General features: G+C 35.5%; 1 protein-coding gene across 1 annotated transcript; it reads left to right on the top strand.

Moving 5' to 3' along the window:
• Positions 1–10,805: 10,805 nt before the first annotated feature.
• Positions 10,806–18,981, top strand: LOC110690537 (histidine kinase 3-like). Its single transcript, XM_021867396.1, has 11 exons — positions 10,806–12,066; positions 12,725–13,006; positions 13,184–13,353; positions 14,309–14,521; positions 14,720–14,906; positions 14,999–15,050; positions 15,138–15,367; positions 15,482–15,580; positions 15,842–16,962; positions 17,589–17,952; positions 18,429–18,981. Exons 1-10 carry the CDS (start codon positions 11,560–11,562, stop codon positions 17,845–17,847), a joined length of 3,120 nt encoding a protein of 1,039 aa, XP_021723088.1. The 5' UTR covers positions 10,806–11,559; the 3' UTR covers positions 17,848–17,952; positions 18,429–18,981.
• The last annotated feature ends 1,068 nt before the right edge of the window (positions 18,982–20,049 follow it).

Genomic DNA, 20,049 nt, shown 5'->3' with positions numbered 1-20,049 from the left:
ATAACAAAATAAAGTCCTCGGCCCCAGCCAAAGGTGCTTACCGCCTCTATGCTTTCGGCTGAGGCCGACAACTGCCAACATCTTCTCTTGGGAGACGTAGTGGTTATCTGGAAGCCATCGGGTTGGGATGAACTTCATTCGGCCAGTTCCCCCAGGATTTTTCTGCTTCCCGAAGAAGCTCATCTGCTCATAGCTGGGGTGGCTAGCGGCATCAGGGTCTTCGGGATCCAAATCCTGCATGTTCGGATCGGGCCTGGAGAGATAACGGGGGGATCCGAAAAAATAGGGGTGCTCTGGATCAGCGAGAGCCCTTACCCAGATCCACTGGCCTCTCCAGTCCTTATCCGAAGAATCGTTCGGCCACATAGTCAGGTATTGCGGATGGCTCTCGATTCGCTACTAGCCGGCCCCATGATGACCATATACACTCTGGGTGTTCTGCACCAGCTGGTGCATCCTTCGGAAACAGTGCAAGTTCGGTTCAACAGCAAAAAAACCGGCATACCCAGAGATAGGTTATCACCCGCCGAATACTGACGGGCGTGAACTGGCACAGAGAGATCCTGTACTTTATCAAAATGTCCCTGACGAAGGGATCTAAGGGGAACAGAAGCCCGTACTATAGTTGCCAAGTATATACCCCCACATACCTAGGGGGAGGGCGATGAATTCTGTCAGTCGGCGAAGGCATTCGGCACCAATACCCATCTTCCTCAAAGATGCCATAGTGCAACTCAATCTGTTCGGAAAACCGATAAGCTTCGGCGTGCCTAACCCACCAATAATAAGGGGTATTGTCCCTCATGGCTCTCTGGGCTTTGGCATTTTGGCATTCAACATGCCCAGGTAGCAAATCCCAAAGCACAGGAGGATGATCTTCCTCCTGTTCAGCAACCCCAACCTCGGCACCTTGCTGAGGGGCAGCAGCGTTCAAGGGGACGGCCGGAATCCCCCTTTCCGGGTCTTCCTCGACGCGTTCCCCGTTCCATACGTCGGCGCGGTCCCTAGGGTCCCTGGCCTGACCTCGTCTTCCAGTCCGGCGACCTCTTAAGCGAGCCATTGATGAATTCGCGAGAAAGGAAGTTGGGAAAAAAGGAATTCTTTGGAAAAATTAAGAAAATCAAGGGAAATTCAAGAAAATTACCTTTATGAGAATCGAAACTCGCCGATTCAGTTGGTCGGAGCAACGGGTTTGAGCGTCAAGCTTTGATTTCGGGTGTGGAGTGAAGTTTCGAAGTGGAAGCAATGGTTTTTCAAGGATTTGAGAGCAAATTGGTGAAGAAATGAGGAAAGAGGAGCAAATTTGGCCTTATATTTCCAGAAAATGGGAATTTCGAAGGTCAGAATGCTTAATTTCTCTTTAATACCTCCTTAAGTAACCGTTAAACACTCTCTCTCTTAAATAACCGCCCACTATCCACTCAACTTCCCCACTAATTATCCTAATTCTAGTTATTTAGTTAATGACTGTTTAAAATTTAAATCTAATCATTTAATTAAATCATTTACTTCCCTCCATTTTTATTGGATTCAAACCCGACCCGTCATCCTTCCAAATCGGGTCTGGGGGGCAAGTTGTTTGGGTCCAATTAAGCTAATTGGGCCTAGTCATTAAATGATCAATATTCCAAGGTCAAGGCCCAAGCCTCCATTAAGCCAAGTCATCATAAGGTCAAGCGGCCCAAACTGTCATGGTCAGCCCATGATTAGGTCCGACCCAGTCATTCTCCTCCCTTTGTCATGCTAAGGTATAAAAGCCTTCAATCTCACCCTTTATGATTCATTCACAATTAAAGCCTCAAGCAATAACTCTCTTCCATAGCTTTTCTCTCTAAACACTGTTTGACTTCGGCATCGGAGGGGTTTTCCTCGGATCCACCCCCGAGGCCAGTTTACGTGTATTTGCTGTGCAGGAAACCTTCGGCCCAGCATCATTTGGACCGGATTAGTTTTCATCCACTTCTCTGGACCTTCGACAAGGCCCATTGTTTTCACTCGAAACAAATAGTATTCAATCCTATACTAGATTTCCTCGAAATCTCGAATGTTAATGTTATATGTATGGGTGAATTGATAATACATATATTGAATAATCTTTGGTCATCATTTTTGACACACTTATACCATAAACTCGAGAATTTAAAATAAAAGTTATCATTTAATTGGTGGATGATTTCTCTACCCCTATTAGCTTGAGCCATTTATGAGTTATAACACTAGTAATTTTCATTAGTATAAGGTTTTGCACAGTGGATACTCATCTTAGTGTCAACTTATTTTTTTTTTCATAACAACCGCACAAAATATATTTATAGCTTTGTTGTTGGTAACAGTATACAATATTTCTTCATTATAATAATTCGGAAAATTTGTCAATTACAACTGGTAAAAATACCATTTTACAGGTTACAGCCATTTATGTTGATTTTTGCAAATTAGAACTAAAAATAATGTCATTCAACGTCCCAACATATTAATTAAATTACAAATAAAATCCGATTTTCAACCACTTTCATTAGAATATGAAAGTGGTTGAAAATTGAATTTTGATTGTAGTTTTAAATATTGGGTGGTTTTTCTAGTTGTAATTTGCAAAAATAAACTTAAATGGTTGTAACTTGCAAAAAAAGTTTTTGTTTATTTTACTTTTTTAAAAAGTGCAAAATGGTTAATTATAAAGTATATTATGGGACAAAGGTAGTACTCCCTTCATTTTTTTTAGTGCCCCATTGCAGCTAGGAACGCTCGTCGATGCAAAACTTTTATCATTATTATCGTTAATTATCAATAAGTATAAATTGCAACAACTAAATATTATTGTAATAATACTCATTGAGATGATTCAATAAATTAAATGTCCACGGACTATACTCCATATTTTTTTCCTTGGAAAATGATAGACAAACAGCCTAAGGACTATGAATAAGGAGTCAAACGCGGTACAGAGTAATATATGAATAAGGAGTCAAACGCGGTACAGAGTAATATTTGATAAAATCAGGCATTTATTACATCGATTTGCTCGTGATTTTATCATGAATTCACAAATTACTTCTTTTTTTAAACAATTATTTTCATTTTAGGAAGTATAATAATGTCTTAAAACTTTCCAAGAATGTAATCAAATTAAATATATAATATTGTTTAATTAATCCTATCTAAAACCTTGAAGTATGATTGATATAAAACAGGAGGCTATTATATGTGATAAAAAAAACCCTAGCCTTCTCTCTCATAAACTCTAGCCTCCATTGTCAATTTTGAAGGGGCTTCCATCATATTTAACCGGTGGAAAGCCCCAATCTTTATTTTCTTTTAAGTTTTAATTTTATTTCTTAGGTTACAATATTGTATCCCTCGAAAGAAAGGGTTTATCTCATTCGAAAGACAAGGTTTTTTCGATCTCTTTCGAAATACAAGGTTTTTCGGACTCCTTAGAAAGACAAAGTTTTATTTGTGTTTGATTTGGTCTCCGATTGTGTGGGGCTACGATTGATTATGACTCGAATTCGGGTTACAGAATCAGCAAAAGAATGTAATTGCTCCCAAAATTGCGAAGCGACGACGGATCTACTCAAAAAGCTGTGTAAGACAAGGATTTGAGAATGTGCCGAATTGTTATACTTCCTCCGTTTTCTTTTAGATGCAACGCACCCTTTAGCGCGGTAATTAAGAAAGGTGGGGTTTACATGATATAATAAACTTTAAAATAGGATGAATGGTTGTTAGGAGTATAATTTAGTGGACCATGTGGTTTAAATAAGGGAAATAGTATAGTTTTTCCCTAAAGTAACTTTCCTTTTATAGTGTGTTGCAAGTATTGTGACATTTCCTTTTTAGGGAAGTGTTGCAAGTAAAAGAAAACGGAGGAAGTATACATTTATTTGGATTCTTAGTCCTTCCCCGATTAATTCTTGTTTCATTTTATTAAATTCGTTTTCATTATTGTGAATTGTCAAGTGTTGATGCCGTATGACTTTATTTAATGAAATTTAGTATGCTTTGGGACTTCTTTCCAAAAACAAAAAAGAGACTATTACATATTTTTTGCATAACAATACAACATTGAAAATAAAATAATACCGAATATTCGTATTTAAAACAAAAAAAAAGGAAGAGAAAAAAAAACAAAAAAAACAAAAAAAAAAACCGTGCTTTATTAAAAGAATTTTGGAATTTTCTACCAAATATTAAACTCAATTCAATTTCGTGATATGCCTAAACTCAAAATGCCAGCTTTTACATAATCAAATAAAAAATAAAAAATATAAAAGCCAAAAGGCTAAACACCGGCACCCTAAGGTGGACTTTAGGTTAGATAGGGAATTAGGGAGGTGTTTGTTGCAACTACAATTTGCTTCTTTATTCACTTCTTCTTGACCGATTTTTTTTAAAATCATTAGTGGGGTTTAACCTTACATCTTGAGATGACATATTGGCTTGTCATTCAAAATGGTGCATCATTAAAGTTTAGTTTTAAAGGGTTAATATACTACGTATGATTTTGCTACTCCTTCTGTTTTCTTTTATTTACGTCATTTTGACCGTCATATTTGTCGAGACGCAACTTTGACCATTAATATCTTCAATTGTTAATTAGTAAAAATTACAACAAAATTATATTATGAAAGTAAACATTATGACGAATCAAATGATATATTATATAATAACATTTATTTATTTTATAGAGGTGAAAAAATCAAATCAACCCTAGTATGTAAATAGTGCAAAAATCAAAGTGATGCATTAAAAAAAACGGAGGTAGTATTTTTAAATAAAGACGTTCATTAACATCTCACTTACACATTTGTAATTCTATAACGCGATTCGCTATCTTTTCGTTTTTATTTGTTTGTCTCATTAGATCTGCCGCGTTATTCTTTTGTTTAAATTAATGATAAGAAAGAAAAAATAATGTGGAGTACTTATTATATACATTCGGGTGTACTGTACACCTATGAGTATTATTCGTTCTCATTTTGATAATTGTTTTTCATTTTGTTATATACGCATTATTTTATTTGATGATAAAATGAAAAAGAAAAACTAATCTTAGGTTAGTTGGGTGTACAGTATACCCAGGTGTATATAACAAGTTCTAATAATGTGTTAGTATAGGGTTCATCAGTAGAGAAAAACGAAAGTAGAGAGAGAAAATATTCCATTTCTAAATATTTGTGACACGCACTTTGAGGTCAAAATTATATAATTTAAACAACTAAATTAATCAAAATAATGTTAACAGATGATACTTAACCCTTCTCTAATCATAGTGTTAAAATTATTTTAAATAAAATTTATTTATTTTTACTAATCACCTTCTAAAATCAAATGTCGAAAGGCTATATTGCAAGTAAAAGAAAACGGAAGGAATTATATGTCACAACAAACCTTAGGCCCGTGAGGTATATGCGCAAGCAAAAGAATGCGGTGATGAGGAGTGTTGCTCATTTTTTATGTTAAAGTAATCAATTAATTATTATATATTCATGTAGTTCATTAAATAAGTTTTCATTTGGATTTGACACCAAAATAAGGATAGTTGCTAAGTTTGAACAAATAATTGATGCCAATTACAGAGATGAAAATCTAAGAAAAGTGTCATATTTGATGCAGAATAGACTAAAAAGTTTAGGTGAAATTAGGGTTGGGCACTGGTAGGTAGTGCCCAACTTAGAGCACGTTAAGGGCACAAGCTAGTTCCATGCCTAATCACCAACCATGAGTTCATGAGTGGTGGGCTGCTAGCCGTGCGCAAAACTCTACTACAAGGCAAACTACTAAAAATGATTGTAAGCTCAGTCATAATGTAAAAGGTGTCACAACCACGTCTGACTGTACCCTATCTGATTCAACATTCGACCTGAAAATATTTGATTCAAATTTCGACTTGCATGAATACAATAATTTAGCATGATTTAAAAATAAGACCCGACCTGATCCAAACACCCGAATTGACACCTTTAGTTGCATAGTGAGGCTCGTTGGCCTAACAGGACAACCGCATGAGCATCCATGAACTTTGATTCATGAATTTCAATTCTATTTAACACGACAATATTTCCATTTGGAACATCTCAGTCCAACTCCAATTGAAAGAAGCTAAGCATGAGAATTTTAAATAATGAAGACAGTTGTTCACATTTTATGTTAATAAGAATAACATGTTAATTAGTTTAAGTTAATTAACAAAGAAGGTGGAATTAGCATTTTTTAAATTGGTTGACTTTTTTTAGGAAAAAAAGTTTTATTGGTTGACTTTCATTTTAACTTATTTGAACTTTATCTTCTTAAAATAGTAAAGCATTGGGAGGAAAAAACATCCTTAAATTATACTTCATTCGTTTTTTTTCATTTTTTTTTTGGCATCACTTGTGCTTGCGCGCAGTTTTAACGGAATGAATTTAGTAAAAGTAATGTAGGGACTATGAAAGTGAAAATATGTGAAAGAGAGTAGTGGGGACCATGAGAGAGAAAAATGGTAAATTATTTGAGTGGGGTTTAAAGTAAGAAAGAGAAACATTGTTAAATCATACTCCGTCTTCCTCATGTTTCCATCACATTTGATAAAAAAAACATTGTGTAGAGATGCCATCACATATATACACATACATTAAGGGTCTGTTCTCATTGACTAAACAGAACTGAACTGAACTGAGCTGAACTGAACTGAAATGAATATTTTATAAGAGAAGGAAATTAGGAGATGAACTGAACTGAACTGAACTGAGCTGAGCTGAACTGAACTGAACTGAAATGAATTTCAACGTAAGAGCACAGGCCCTAAGATAATGATTTCCAAAGACAAGAGTAAGACCCATTCACTTCACCTTATTTTTGCTAAACTCAAATTATTTTTACTGAACTTAAATTATTTTTGCTGAACTGAAATTATTTTACTGATTCTCTATTATATTTTTTTCTTTATAGTTGTTGATTTTTACTAAACTGAAATTATTTTGCCGAACTGAATTTATTTTTACCGATTATTATTATTTTACGGTGAAGTGAACAGAGTCTAGCATTACGATGTGCAAGGTAAGCTACTACATGTCACCTCCAAAATTTTAGGTCTCTCATATTAATCAAATACAGAGTAGTTGAATTAATAGTGATGAGTATAAGTGAAAATTAGAAAAATTAAACACATAAGAGTCTGTTACATTCTTCTTATTTTCACTTATTTTAGGCCTAATAAGTTCATATAAGCTTAGTTCAGGAAAAATAAATTTAGATAAACTCAAATCATGGAAAAAAAATCAGAGGGTTACTCAAAATAAATTTTAATAAGTCTAGATAAATTTAGTTAAATTAACATACACTAGTAGAAAATAAGTGATGGGAAGCCCCAAATGGCAAGCAGTTTTTAAAATCCCCTTGCCATTAACCTTTTTTTTTAAAAAAAAATCCTGTAATTTTAAATGGCAAGCGGTTTTGGCGAGAATCGCTTGCCAATATATATAATGACAAGCGGTTTGGGGTTGAACCGCTTGCCATTAGATATATTGGAAAGCGGTTCAACCCCAAACCGCTTGCCATTAAAAAAACCCTAAATGCGCGCAACCTTCCCCTTCTTTTATTTTTCTCTCTCCTCTTTCTTTACTCAGCTCTCTCTCTCCTCTTTCATTTTCGCCGAGTTCCATCTCTCTCCTTTTTACTCCCGTTTTCCCTCTCTCTCCTCTTCTCTTCTCTAATTCGCCCCTTTCTTCTTTTTCACTTTCTCTTTTTCTTTGTTCTTTCTCATCTCCTTAAATTCGAACCAAAACTGGGTAATTTCGAGCAATATCGAACAAAACCCCAAGTAAAATTTCGAGCAAATTTCGAACAAGATCGAGCAAATTTCGAACAATTTCGAGCAAATTTGTGCATGTGTGGGTGTTCAAGTTTTTTAGGTCAAATTCGACCATGAAAACCCTAGATCTAGAGTTTTTATGGTCGAATTTGACCTTTTAAACCATAATTTCAAGCCCAAATCGGCTTTTTCTGGTCGTTGTGGTTAGATGGTATGTTTTTTAAGGTGGGTCGAATTTTTTTTGTCCAAATCAGCGTTTTCTGGTCGTTGTTTGGGTGGGGGTCTGGCCGTGGTGGGTGGGGGTCGTGGTTTCGGTGAGGGTTTTGGTGGGTGGGTGTCAAGTGGAGGTTCTGGTGGGTGAGAGGTCTTGTCGTGGTGGGTGGGGGTTGTGGGTTTCGGTGAGGGTTTGGTGGGTCAGTTGGGGGTTGTAGTTTCGGTGAGGGTGGGTGGGGGTTGTAGTTTCAGTTTGGTAAGGTCAGTTGGGGTCGTGGTTTGGGTGGGGGTCGTGGTGGGTGAGTGGCTAGGGGGTCTTGGTGCTGGTGGTGTGGGGTGGTGGCTGGTGGTTAGTGGTTGTTGTTTGGTGGTGGCTGTTGTTGTGGATGGTGGCTGGTGGTGTTTGGTGGTTGGAAATCACAAATTGTAATTTTTTTTTTTGACAAAAGAGCTATCAGAAATTGTAATTATTTCAATTTTTTTGTTATTTTTTTTTTATAATTGAAAATCAGAAATTGTAATATTATAACAATTAATTAATAAAAATATTAATGTTTTTACATTTGGTTTGATTATGTATCAATTTAATTGAAAAAAACCATTTTTTTTTTAATTTTTAATACCCCTAATGGGCAGCAGTTTGGCGCCAAAACCGTTGCCCTTTCACTACAATTGGCAAGCGGTTCTGAACCGCTTGCCATTTTAAAGACCAATTGGCAAGCCCCCTAAGGGCATGCGGTTCAAAACAGCTTCCCATTAGGGGGTTTGAACCGCTTGCCATTATGTATTTTCTACTAGTGATAAGTTCACATAAGTAAAAATCGGGTGAATAAAACACACCCTAAATTATGAAGTAAATAATCAAAGAGGAAAGAAAGAGGAAAAATTTAATGTAATAACTAATAAAGCCCCGTATTGCTGAACTGAAATTATTTTTACTGAACTGAAATTAATTTTACTAAGTTGACTTAAATTATTTTTATTGATTTTTTATTGTTTTTCATAGTTAAAGTTACTTGATTTTTACTGAACTTAAATTATTTTTACTTACTGAAATTATTTTTACTGAATTGAAATTATATTTACTACCGAATACTACTTACAAAAAAACGAAGTATATTACTAAATACACAAATTTTTGTATGTGACTGGTCACATGGTGTGGCCAGCCACCGTTATTTATTAATTATTATTATTTTTTTAAAATACCACATGTATTCTCTCTGCTCTTTTCTTAGCTTCTTCTCCAAATCAAACCACACATCACCTACAACCATATCTCTATCACTCCACCCATTTTTCTCTCCTTTTTTCTTAGCTTATTCTCCAAGCCTGACCACACATCACCAATAACCATATCTCTACTCCACCCATTTTCTCTCTCCTCTCTGCCAAATTGCTGCGATTATTAAAGCCTAAAATTGTTAAAATTGGGTGTCAAATTGTTGTGAAAAATTGCGATTAATTAACCTTAAGATCATCAACAACATTTGAAGTAGTGAAATCGATGAGAACCGGAGATATGTGAGCTCGTTTTCTTCGTGGAATCTTAGATCGAACATTTTTCGCCAAAAAATCAGCAACACAAACAACAATAATAATGTGAGTAGATTGTAGAATATTTGTAGGGTGCGACTAGTTTGGTCAGGGGTTACTTGTAGGGTGTTATTGGTTTGGTCAGGGGTTACTTGTAGGCTCTTATTGGTTTTGGTCAGGGGTTACTTGTAGGCTCTTACTAGTTTGGTACAGGGCTTACAAACAATTATTGAATAAGTAACTCATACAAGTAACCCCTGAAGTAACTCATATAAGTAACCCCTGAATAAGTAATTCATACAAGTAACTCTTGAATAAGTAATTCATACAAGTAACCCTTGAATTAACTCATACAAGTAATCCCTAAATAAGTAATCCATAGAAGTAACCCCCTTAAAAAAAAATACAAGTAACCCCTGAAAAATACAAGTAACCCTAACAAAACCAGTAACCCAGTTATGCACGTGAATAGTAACCCCGTTACGCGCGCATTTGTGTTCGTTATTTTTGCTGATTTGGCAGCAGCCGTGTGGCCTGCTGCACCAAAAAGGCTCTGTACTAAATATTCCATCCGTTTTATAATGTCAGTCCCATATAATATTTTGGGCTTTTTAAAAAGATCTACCCATGTTGAATATATTTCATTTATAATTTAATTTTTTTGGAATTAATTGATTATGGATTGATGACATGACTATAAGTAAGAAATTTTTTACCTTAAATTATGCAATTATAACTTGTGCTTTCCTAATAAAAAATAAAAAAAAAAGTTAAATAAGGTAAACTAATTATGAATTCTATTGTTCTTTAATGTTAGATTCCAAAAATATTTATTTTCTTATTTTATATGATTGATTTCATATGGGATTAACATTATAAAATGGAGGAAGTATTATTTTTGTAAAGTGAAGTGAATGGGACCGCAGCTAACGTCGTTGAAACACTGAAAACGGGTACACATATGACATTGCCACCTATTATTCGTCCGACAATCATTATTAATTTTATTTCTACAAAAAAAGTAAATAAATATATATTATCCATGATATTATCTCCCCCCTCAATTTAAAAATAATTTATTTGGACGTAATTGACATCGATAATGGCTTGTTGCTAGCAGACATTTTCACATCCATATTTATTCTTCTATAAATATAAATAATAATAATCCCTTTTATTTTCATTTTTATTTTTACACTATATCATTACTATACAGTACATAATAATTGTACCACTTTTTATTTTTTATTTTCATATCATATGCTTAGTTTTTTTTTTTTTTTTTTCATTTTTTTTGTTCTTTGATTTTGTAGCAGATTCTTCTTCAAACTCTCTCTCTAAATAATAATACTTCCAATTCTTCTTACCTTCCTTACTTTAGCTTGATTTGTGTAGTTTTCTCTAAGTGTCAAAATCTGCAACAACCCACCACATGTTTGATTTATTGCTCCCAATTTTAGTACCTTCTTTAGGATAAGCTTAAGATTTCCTTGTCAGATTCCTACTATTTTTTTTTTTTTTTTTTCATCTAAAATTTTCTAGATTCTGCTCCAATTTGATCAAAACCCTGTCAAATTTATCTGGGGTTAGCTTGAATTTGTTCAAAATTGTGAAAATTTCTGGGGTTTTTCCTCATATCTTGATTTGGGTTGTGGTTGGTTGCTATTAGGATAAGCCCAAATTCTGTTTGTTTGGTAAAGGAAATTTGGAATCTTTTGTTTCTGGGATTCCTTATTTTTAATTTTATTTTTGGGTTTAAATTTGATGAAGGATAAGTTAGCATCTTCTTGTATTTTCTGCTATTTTACCAGTTATTTCTGGAAAAAAAAAGGTGGGTGGCTAGCTTAATTTTCTTCTTCGTATCCTTTATTTATTTTTTCATTTTATTCTTGTCCCTCTTTTTCTGGGCATTTATTCTCTTCAAAATTTGAATTGTTTTTTTTTTTTAAAAAAAATTTAATCATCTTTCTCTCTCCTACTTTGGGAGCTGAGATTACTAGTAGTTTACTATACAGTGGATGAGTTTGTTACATGTTCTTGGTTTTGGGTTAAAAGCAGGACATGTACTGTTACTGCTATGTTGTTGGATTATCTCTGTGATCCCCATGAATTGGCTGATTAATGGTGGTGTAATGGACGGCAAGCCTTGTTTGCTTGGCGGCGGCGGCAGTGGTGGTGTTGGTGATGGTAAAGTGGTGGGTGATTGGTGGTCGAATATGGCGTCGAATAGCCGTATGATCCACCATTACTATTACCAATATATAGGGTCAATGAAGTTGAGGAAATCATGGTGGAAGAAGCTTTTGGTTGCTTGGGTAGTATTTTGGATCATATTTTGTTTTGGGGTTTTTTGGTTCATGAGTTCATATGCTGTTGAAAAAAGGAAAGAAAGTCTTGCTAGTATGTGTGATGAAAGGGCTAGGATGTTACAAGATCAATTTAATGTTAGTATGAATCATATTCAAGCTATGTCCATATTAATTTCCACTTTTCATCATGGCAAGTATCCATCTGCTATTGATCAGGTATAAATTCCAATGAATTCTATTTTTTTTTTTACTAAATTTTTGATGATCTTGTTTTTGGTTTTGTAGCTCCATGTTTTCCTAAATGATTATGTTATAAGTAGGAAATTAGGAATTATTGGTGTATTCATCATGTATGTGGGCAAATTATTGAGAATTTTTGCAGTGTATTATGATACCTGAAAATTGTATTTTTGATGGGGGGTTGAGGTTTAATTTTTACTCCTGAAATTGTACTTCTGCTGTCAGCAGAGCTAATGGCCTGTGGGTGTTGTGTCCGTTTGTCGGATTTAGCCTGAAATTGCTGGTATTAGGTCATTAGATACTAACTAAGGTGATCTTGGAAGGGAAAACTTTTCACTTGGGTAACCTGGATGAATAGATAGAATGAGTACACATTCTTGTATGATTTCAAAGTTAATCGATCAGTATATGATCTAAAAATTGGAGTATGCAGGTGATTGGGATAGTTTTTGCCTAAGAGTTTGTTATTGTGGTTGTAGAATAGCTCACTCTGCCCCAGAGCTTTTATACCTGTTTGTTGTTTGTTAATTTGTATATGGTCTTTGTTTCTTTAGGTTAAATCTGATAGTATGATGTTATGGTTTCATTGCTAGAATTAGACACTCAGTGCTTAACTAAGGTGAACATTGAACAGAAAACTTTTGCAAGATATACAGAAAGAACTGCTTTTGAACGACCTTTAACAAGTGGTGTGGCATATGCTGTGAAAGTGCTCCATTCTGAAAGAGAACAGTTTGAGAAGCAGCATGGCTGGACTATTAAGAGAATGGATACTGTTGAGCAAGAACCTGTTCATAAGGATGATTATGCCGTGGAAAAGCTGGAGCCTTCTCCAGTTCAAGACGAATATGCCCCTGTGATATTTGCACAAGATACCATTTCTCATGTTGTTTCTGTGGATGTGCTTTCGGGGAAGGTATGCTCTTATTTATTGTCTTTTCGTTTTGCTCATAATTATTTGATGTCCATGATACATGTATATCTTGAACAAATGTGGAGTGGCTGATGCTGGTCTTTTAAACCCAAAGGCTTCTAACTTTCTAAGCAACCAACTGTTTGCCTATCTGATCTCAGTTGTTTTGTATTTTGATAGGAGGATCGTGAAAATGTTTTGCGTGCTAGGGCATCTGGAAAGGGAGTTCTCACTGCCCCTTTCCCATTGCTCAAAACTGGCCGCCTTGGAGTTATTTTGACATTTGCAGTTTATAAAAGAGATCTTCCTTCCAATGCTACCCCAGATGAACGAATTCAAGCTGCTGATGGGTATGCCTACAACTAATAATCTCATACACTAAATGTAGCACCTTCTTTTCAATTTGTGATTTGAATTGATTTATTATCAGTTTTTTTCATGCATTGTACTACAAACATCAGATGACTATGCACAACCAGAAGTATGAAAGAAAATTATTCCATAGATGTCTCAAGCTGGAAAGATGATAAATGCTAATTTATTGATAAAATTGTGTGACAGTTAACCTAAGCTGGTGCAATTTATCATTATGATACGTTGGTACTTTTGTTGAGTGGAACAAGGAACTTTTCTGACATTACATAAAAAGATTGCTTTAAACAAGGTGAAAAAAAAAGAAGAGAATTTTGCTTTCTATTAGAATGGTTAGAAACTAATGAAGCATCAATACGAACACTGCTTAATATTTTGGTAAACTTAAGGTGTGGTTGTGTGATGCCTTCTTCCTCATAGTAATAGAATTGCATTCTTTATGGCGTGGGGGTTTACAACATGTTGAATTGAGTCATGGTTGCAATTGTGGCAGCGGCCAAGAAACAGATGAATTCACATTTGGTTGTAATTTCGCTTCACATCACGAAATGATCATACCAAAATTTTAACTTGGTCATTCTAAATTTCTAACCACCTTTTTTTTTTTGCATTTTCTTTTCAGAATTTTACTTCTAGTTGTAGTTATTTGTAAAGAAACTAAGAGGCTCTTGCTTCCATAAACAAGCGTAATGGCTACTAACTTACTATTGACAATGGCGGCTTTAACAACCCATGGTGGATGTTGCTGTGTCATTCTGGAAAACATACTATGTGCCAACCTGTCATGTAGCTGCAATGTGAAATTCCATGGTGTATTGTTCTATATTTCAATCAGTGCCAATGAACCAAGTAGACATGAAGTAATTGGGTAGAGTCCTAAGTTGCGAGAGAGTGAGATGTATCATGGATGATAACGTCCTATGTTTGTGGCAGGTATCTCGGAGGGGTCTTCGACATAGAGTCACTGGTGGAAAAGTTACTTCAGCAGCTTGCCAGCAAGCAGACAATCCTTGTGAATGTCTATGATATAACTAATCTCTCGCACCCAATCAGCATGTATGGTTCAGATGTATCTGGTGATGAGTTGGAGCACGTCAGCCCGCTAATATTTGGAGATCCTTTTAGACGGCATGAGATGCGCTGTAGGTGAGTATACATGGTTTCTATATTGTTGCTTGTAAAGGTGTGTGTGTGTGCATGCCACTGCAGTTTGCATTTTACACAAGGTGCAATCTCTAGGGATTCAAGTTTACCTTCGTGATTTGTGAGAGAATGTATTGAAACTTTTGCTATTTGGATAAGACTTCAACTCTAGATTTCATTGGTTTTTACATATTTGTGCAGATTTAAACAGAAACCGCCTTGGCCGTGGTTAGCCATTACGACTGCTGTTGGGATACTAGTTATTGCGTTGCTTGTTGGTCATATTTTTCATGCAACTCTGAATAGGATTGCCAAAGTGGAGGATGACTATCTTAAGATGACGGAGCTTAAAAAACGAGCTGAGACTGCTGATGTTGCAAAGTCACAGGTACACAGTTCTTTTTTGTGTAACTCGTATACAGAAATTCATAAACAATTTCTATTGTGTTTGGATCTGATCATGTTTTGATTGTCCTGCAGTTTCTTGCTACCGTTTCTCATGAGATCAGAACCCCTATGAATGGTGTTTTAGGTAATCGTTGTCACAAATGTTCTATGTTATCAACATATTATATGAGCATGTGAATGTACAATTTGAGTAACTCATTTCAAATTTCAGGAATGCTTCAAATGCTTATGGACACCGACTTGGATGTGACTCAGCAAGATTATGTAAGGACAGCTCAAGCTAGTGGAAAGGCTCTTGTTTCTCTTATCAATGAAGTTCTTGACCAGGCAAAGATTGAGTCTGGTAAACTTGAGCTAGAGGCGATTACGTTTGATCTGCGAGTAATTCTGGATGATGTGTTGTCCCTCTTTTCGGGGAAATCTCAAGAGAAAGGAATAGAGGTAACCGCTGTTGAGCCTTTCTACCCTTTATTTATCATGTTTGCAGTGCCCATGTGTTCCATTGAAATTTCTTTCGGGACTCAAATTTAACACTCTTCAACTTTGGTATTCTAGCTTGCAGTATATATCTCTGAGAAAGTACCAGATTTGGTTATTGGTGACCCCGGAAGGTTCCGTCAAATTATGACAAATCTAATGGGAAACTCAATTAAAGTAAGTAACAAGTTACATAACAAGTTTCCTTTTGTTAGTATAACATTCCTAAGAATGTTTGCATATTATTAATAGGCAAAGTATGGAAATTTGATTAATAATTAATACTACGCAAATAAATAAATAATAGCAAAGTTGAGTCAATTCCCTGTTAAATCAGACAAATCTCAGGAGTCTCCTTTAGAATTGTTCATTTAGCTAAAAAAAATAGCATAACTTTGATGTATGATTACTTAGCTTGAGTATTTCTTGATTGTGCAGTTCACAGAGAGAGGACACATTTTTGTGACTGTCCATCTCGTGGAAGAGGTGAGAGATTTTATAGAAGTGGAAACCGAGTTATCATTGAGGAACTCTTTGAGTGGCTTGCCTGTTGCAGATAGACGGAGAAGCTGGGCTGGATTCAGAGCTTTCTGTAAAGATATGCCTAGTTCATTATCATTGTCCTCCAACAGTCTTGTCAACCTAATTGTCTCAGTTGAAGATACTGGTTGTGGCATCCCTGATGAAGCGCAGTCTCGTATCTTCACTCCCTTCATGCAAGTAGGTCCTAGAAGTGGAGGCACCGGGATAGGACTGAGTATAAGTAAGTGCTTGGTTAGCTTGATGAACGGGGAAATTGGATTTGCTAGTGTGCCCAAACTTGGTTCTACCTTTACGTTCACTGCAGTTTTTAGCAATGCTAACTCGAGTTCAACCAAAAAACAACCGACGAAAAACAAAAATAGTTCAGCATCGGCTGAATTTCAAGGCATGACTGCATTAATTATAGATCCAAGACAAGTTCGAGTGAAGGTGGCTAGATATCATATGCTACGACTTGGTATCAATGTTGAAGCAGCTCCAGATTTGAACCAAGGTTCTGTTATTATCAGTGCCGGAAAGCCATGCATTGATATGGTGTTTATCGAGCTTGAAGTGTGGAACGAATACCTCAAAGACGACTCTTTATCGATCAATAAATTGAGAATTGTCAAGAATGGGACAAGGCTGCCTAAAATTTTTCTTCTAACGAATAGTATCAGCTCCGTAAGAGCTTCAAACTCTGGTACTAGTGATGCTGATACTCCTTGTATCATCATGAAGCCCTTGAGGGCTAGCATGGTTGCTGCATCATTGCAACGAGTAATGGGTGTTGGGAAGAAAGGTAATTCCCCTAATGGAGTGTTGCCGACATTGCCACTCCAGCATCTTCTTCGTGGGAGAAAAATTCTTGTAGTAGATGACAATGCTATTAACCTTAAAGTGGCTGCTGGTGCCTTGAAGAAATATGGAGCTGAGGTGGATTGTGTAGATAGTGGGAAAAAAGCCATCGAGAAGCTTTCTCCACCACATCATTTCGATGCCTGCTTCATGGACATCCAGATGCCAGAAATGGATGGGTATGTATCTTTCTACTGCAACTATGGATGTCTTTCTTTTTATGTTAATAAAAAATGAATGTCTTTCTTTTTGCCATTTTGTATTTGAAAAACCAAGCCATTGCTCTAAACTTCTAAAGTCATACTACCTTTTGTTCTAAGATATACTGTAATTTGTTTTACCTAGTTGATTTGATCCAATGTCATTCTAAAAATCTAAAATGCCGATGTTAACGATTCTTAAAATCTTAAAATCTAAAAACCTATACAATTTTAAAGGCCTCTTTACAAGATCGATGCAATTTTAAGTAAATAACATTACTACTTAACATGTGTGCATTTCGATAGAGCAATCTATGTTTTAAATAAGAAGAATATTAAGAAAGACAAATAATAAAAGTATGATAGCAACGCCTTCAAAGGACCTTATTCATCTTTCTAAAGGATGAGTTCATAGGTGCAATTTGAACTTGACTCTGTGCTATATAAATTTTCAGTTTTCGAATCTGAAATATTCAAGTAACTAGTACCATAATGTATCCAGAAAGCTGTTCTGTCGGATTTTCTTACTAGTGGTGTTTTATCTACTACATGCAACTGTTTGTCTGATGTCTTCGAGTCTGTCTTTTCTGAATTCCTTTATGCAGATTTGAAGCTACCAGGAAAATCCGTGAAAAAGAGCACCACATTAATGAGCGTATCCATCGTGGTGAAGAAACTGCTGGGTCCTATAAAAACATTTTAAACTGGCATGTGCCTATCTTGGCCATGACGGCAGATGTTTTTCAAGCAACGCATGAGAAAAGCCTTGAGTGTGGCATGGATGGATATGTCTCAAAACCATTTGAAGCAGAACAACTTTATCGTGAAGTGTCACGCTTTTTCAATAAGAGTTCGGAGCAATGAGTAAGCCTCTTACCTTCACAGGAAGTTCCTCAGATGGGCATAAGCAAAGCTTCTTGTCTGTTGGATGCTTTGGGCTTCATAAGTGGTCTTCTAATTTGCATATAAGTAAGTTTCCCGAAACACACCTAGAAACTTGTTTAGCATCCTTGTTCATTTTTAGTTTTGAGTTACTCTTGCCATTATCTGACCACTGAACTTTTATATTTCATGTTAACGGTCACCTAGAATAGTATACTATTTCTCATAAAAGGAATATCAGTATACTATTCCTAGCGAAGATTAAAACAGCATTCCAATGTTAATATTAACAACTTCTTAATCTCTGTGCATGACCTAATAGACACTTATTTGGGAATGGGACGAGTGTGTTCGAAAACTAACATCAAATTGTATTTAGCGGTTTTCAGTTTTTAATTTCTGATTCTTAAAATTCAGAAATCTTTAAAGTAGCAAATTTTGAATTATATCCATTCTGTAGGGTTGTGACTTGTGACAGTCTTCAGATGGTATGTGTATTCCGTCCATTATTGTATTAGTGTTTATTGCATTCACTAACATTTTCTTCTGTTGATAATTTGCAGAAAATGATTGATTTCAAAATGAGGGATGGGATACACACCATACTTGATCGGTGATGTTTGGTTGCTCTTAGAAGCTAAATTCCTGACTTATTTGTAAGATTCTTTCCGACAGGAGACAGACGTGTAGGATAAAATCCCCATGTAAGTGAAGAGCCTTTCCTGAGCCTTTTTTTTCAGAGTTCATAGCTCCTCACGATGGGCTTTGAAAGAATTTGCGTGACTCGAGTTTGGTGCCATAATCCTCATTTGGACAGTATTTGTTTGTATCATAGATTAGCGTTTGCACATCAACACAGCGTGTAAAGAATGCGCCATGTATAGATTACTCCAAAAATAAGACTTAGAAATCCTGTCATATATCATCACATTTCCTTCACTCACTAATTGTGATGGGAGGGATTATAGTATTATAATCACCATTTGAATGTAAATTATTGAACGTGTACGCTGAGTCGCTGAGTATAGTTTGTGAGTTGTATATAATCGACTTTCAGTCTTATAATGTGAGTATACTCTGGTGATTATCTTCTTCATGAGGTATCATCCGTATCAACGGTGTGCATGAACTAGAGGTTTGATTCTCAGCTCTTCGCTGTTAAAATGTACATAATCAAAGATACGAATTCTGAAGGGTTGAAGGATCAAGGTCTCGATGAAAACTGTTTTGAATGTTGAATGACAATGAGTCATGCGTGAATTGATGAACATATGTGCAGTTAAAGAAATTGCTGTGGAATATGTTGAGGTCTGTTGAAATTTGAAATCTTTAGGCTACAGTCTTAATCCCATCAATGGTTTCCTTTATTATTATTTATTTTTTATAAGGTCTTTTTAATCAAATTTAAATTCCTCAAAAAAAAAAAAAAAAAAAAAAGGCTCATCTCTAATCATCAAAACTAGTTGTTTATTAGTATTAATATGATACATAAATATTTTGCAACTCATTTAATACTTGTATAGTTGTATTGTATGTTAGTGAGATGACAGAGATATCATGGGTTGCCAAAGTTATTAATGCTCTATGGGTTTTCCTATAAGCTTTTTGTGCAATTTTATGGTCTGGGCATTCAAGGTTAATCAAAGCAAAGCCTATGCAAAATTGCAAAAAAAACCCATTTACGCGTGTTTTTTTTAAGGCTACACAAGAATGCCCACGATATTAGCTAAAATAACCTCCTTAACTTTTCTGTTTTGTTTTCGTCTTATTGAGTAGAGACTAGCCACGGAACTAGGGAGGGGCATTATATAGTCATTGTGGGCCTATAACAAGGATGGGCAATTGACCATATATAGATAATGGGTATACCAGAATTGCACATAAGGCCATGATCTTGAGAATGTATATCATGTGATGGTTTCAATTAGGGTTGGTTCAGATTCGAGCTTTAGGTGTATGTTAATTTCTATTGAGTCAAGGATGAATCATGTCAATATATTATCATATTAGAGCTGATCAACATAATAACTAGTAAAAAAACCGACCTGATGCAACTAAACTCAACCTAACTCGAAAGTGAATTGTTCCATGATTTTACTAGCATGGGTACAATAGTTTATTACTTCGTATGACTTAAACCCTAACTAGATTCCATTGAACCCGACCCAATAACCCAAATTGATA

The sequence above is a fragment of the Chenopodium quinoa genome, unplaced genomic scaffold (assembly GCF_001683475.1).
Source record: "Chenopodium quinoa cultivar QQ74 unplaced genomic scaffold, ASM168347v1, whole genome shotgun sequence".
Classification (NCBI taxonomy): domain Eukaryota; kingdom Viridiplantae; phylum Streptophyta; class Magnoliopsida; order Caryophyllales; family Amaranthaceae; genus Chenopodium; species Chenopodium quinoa.
Note: the sequence above shows the minus strand (reverse complement) of the source record. Positions and strands in the feature narration are given on the sequence as shown.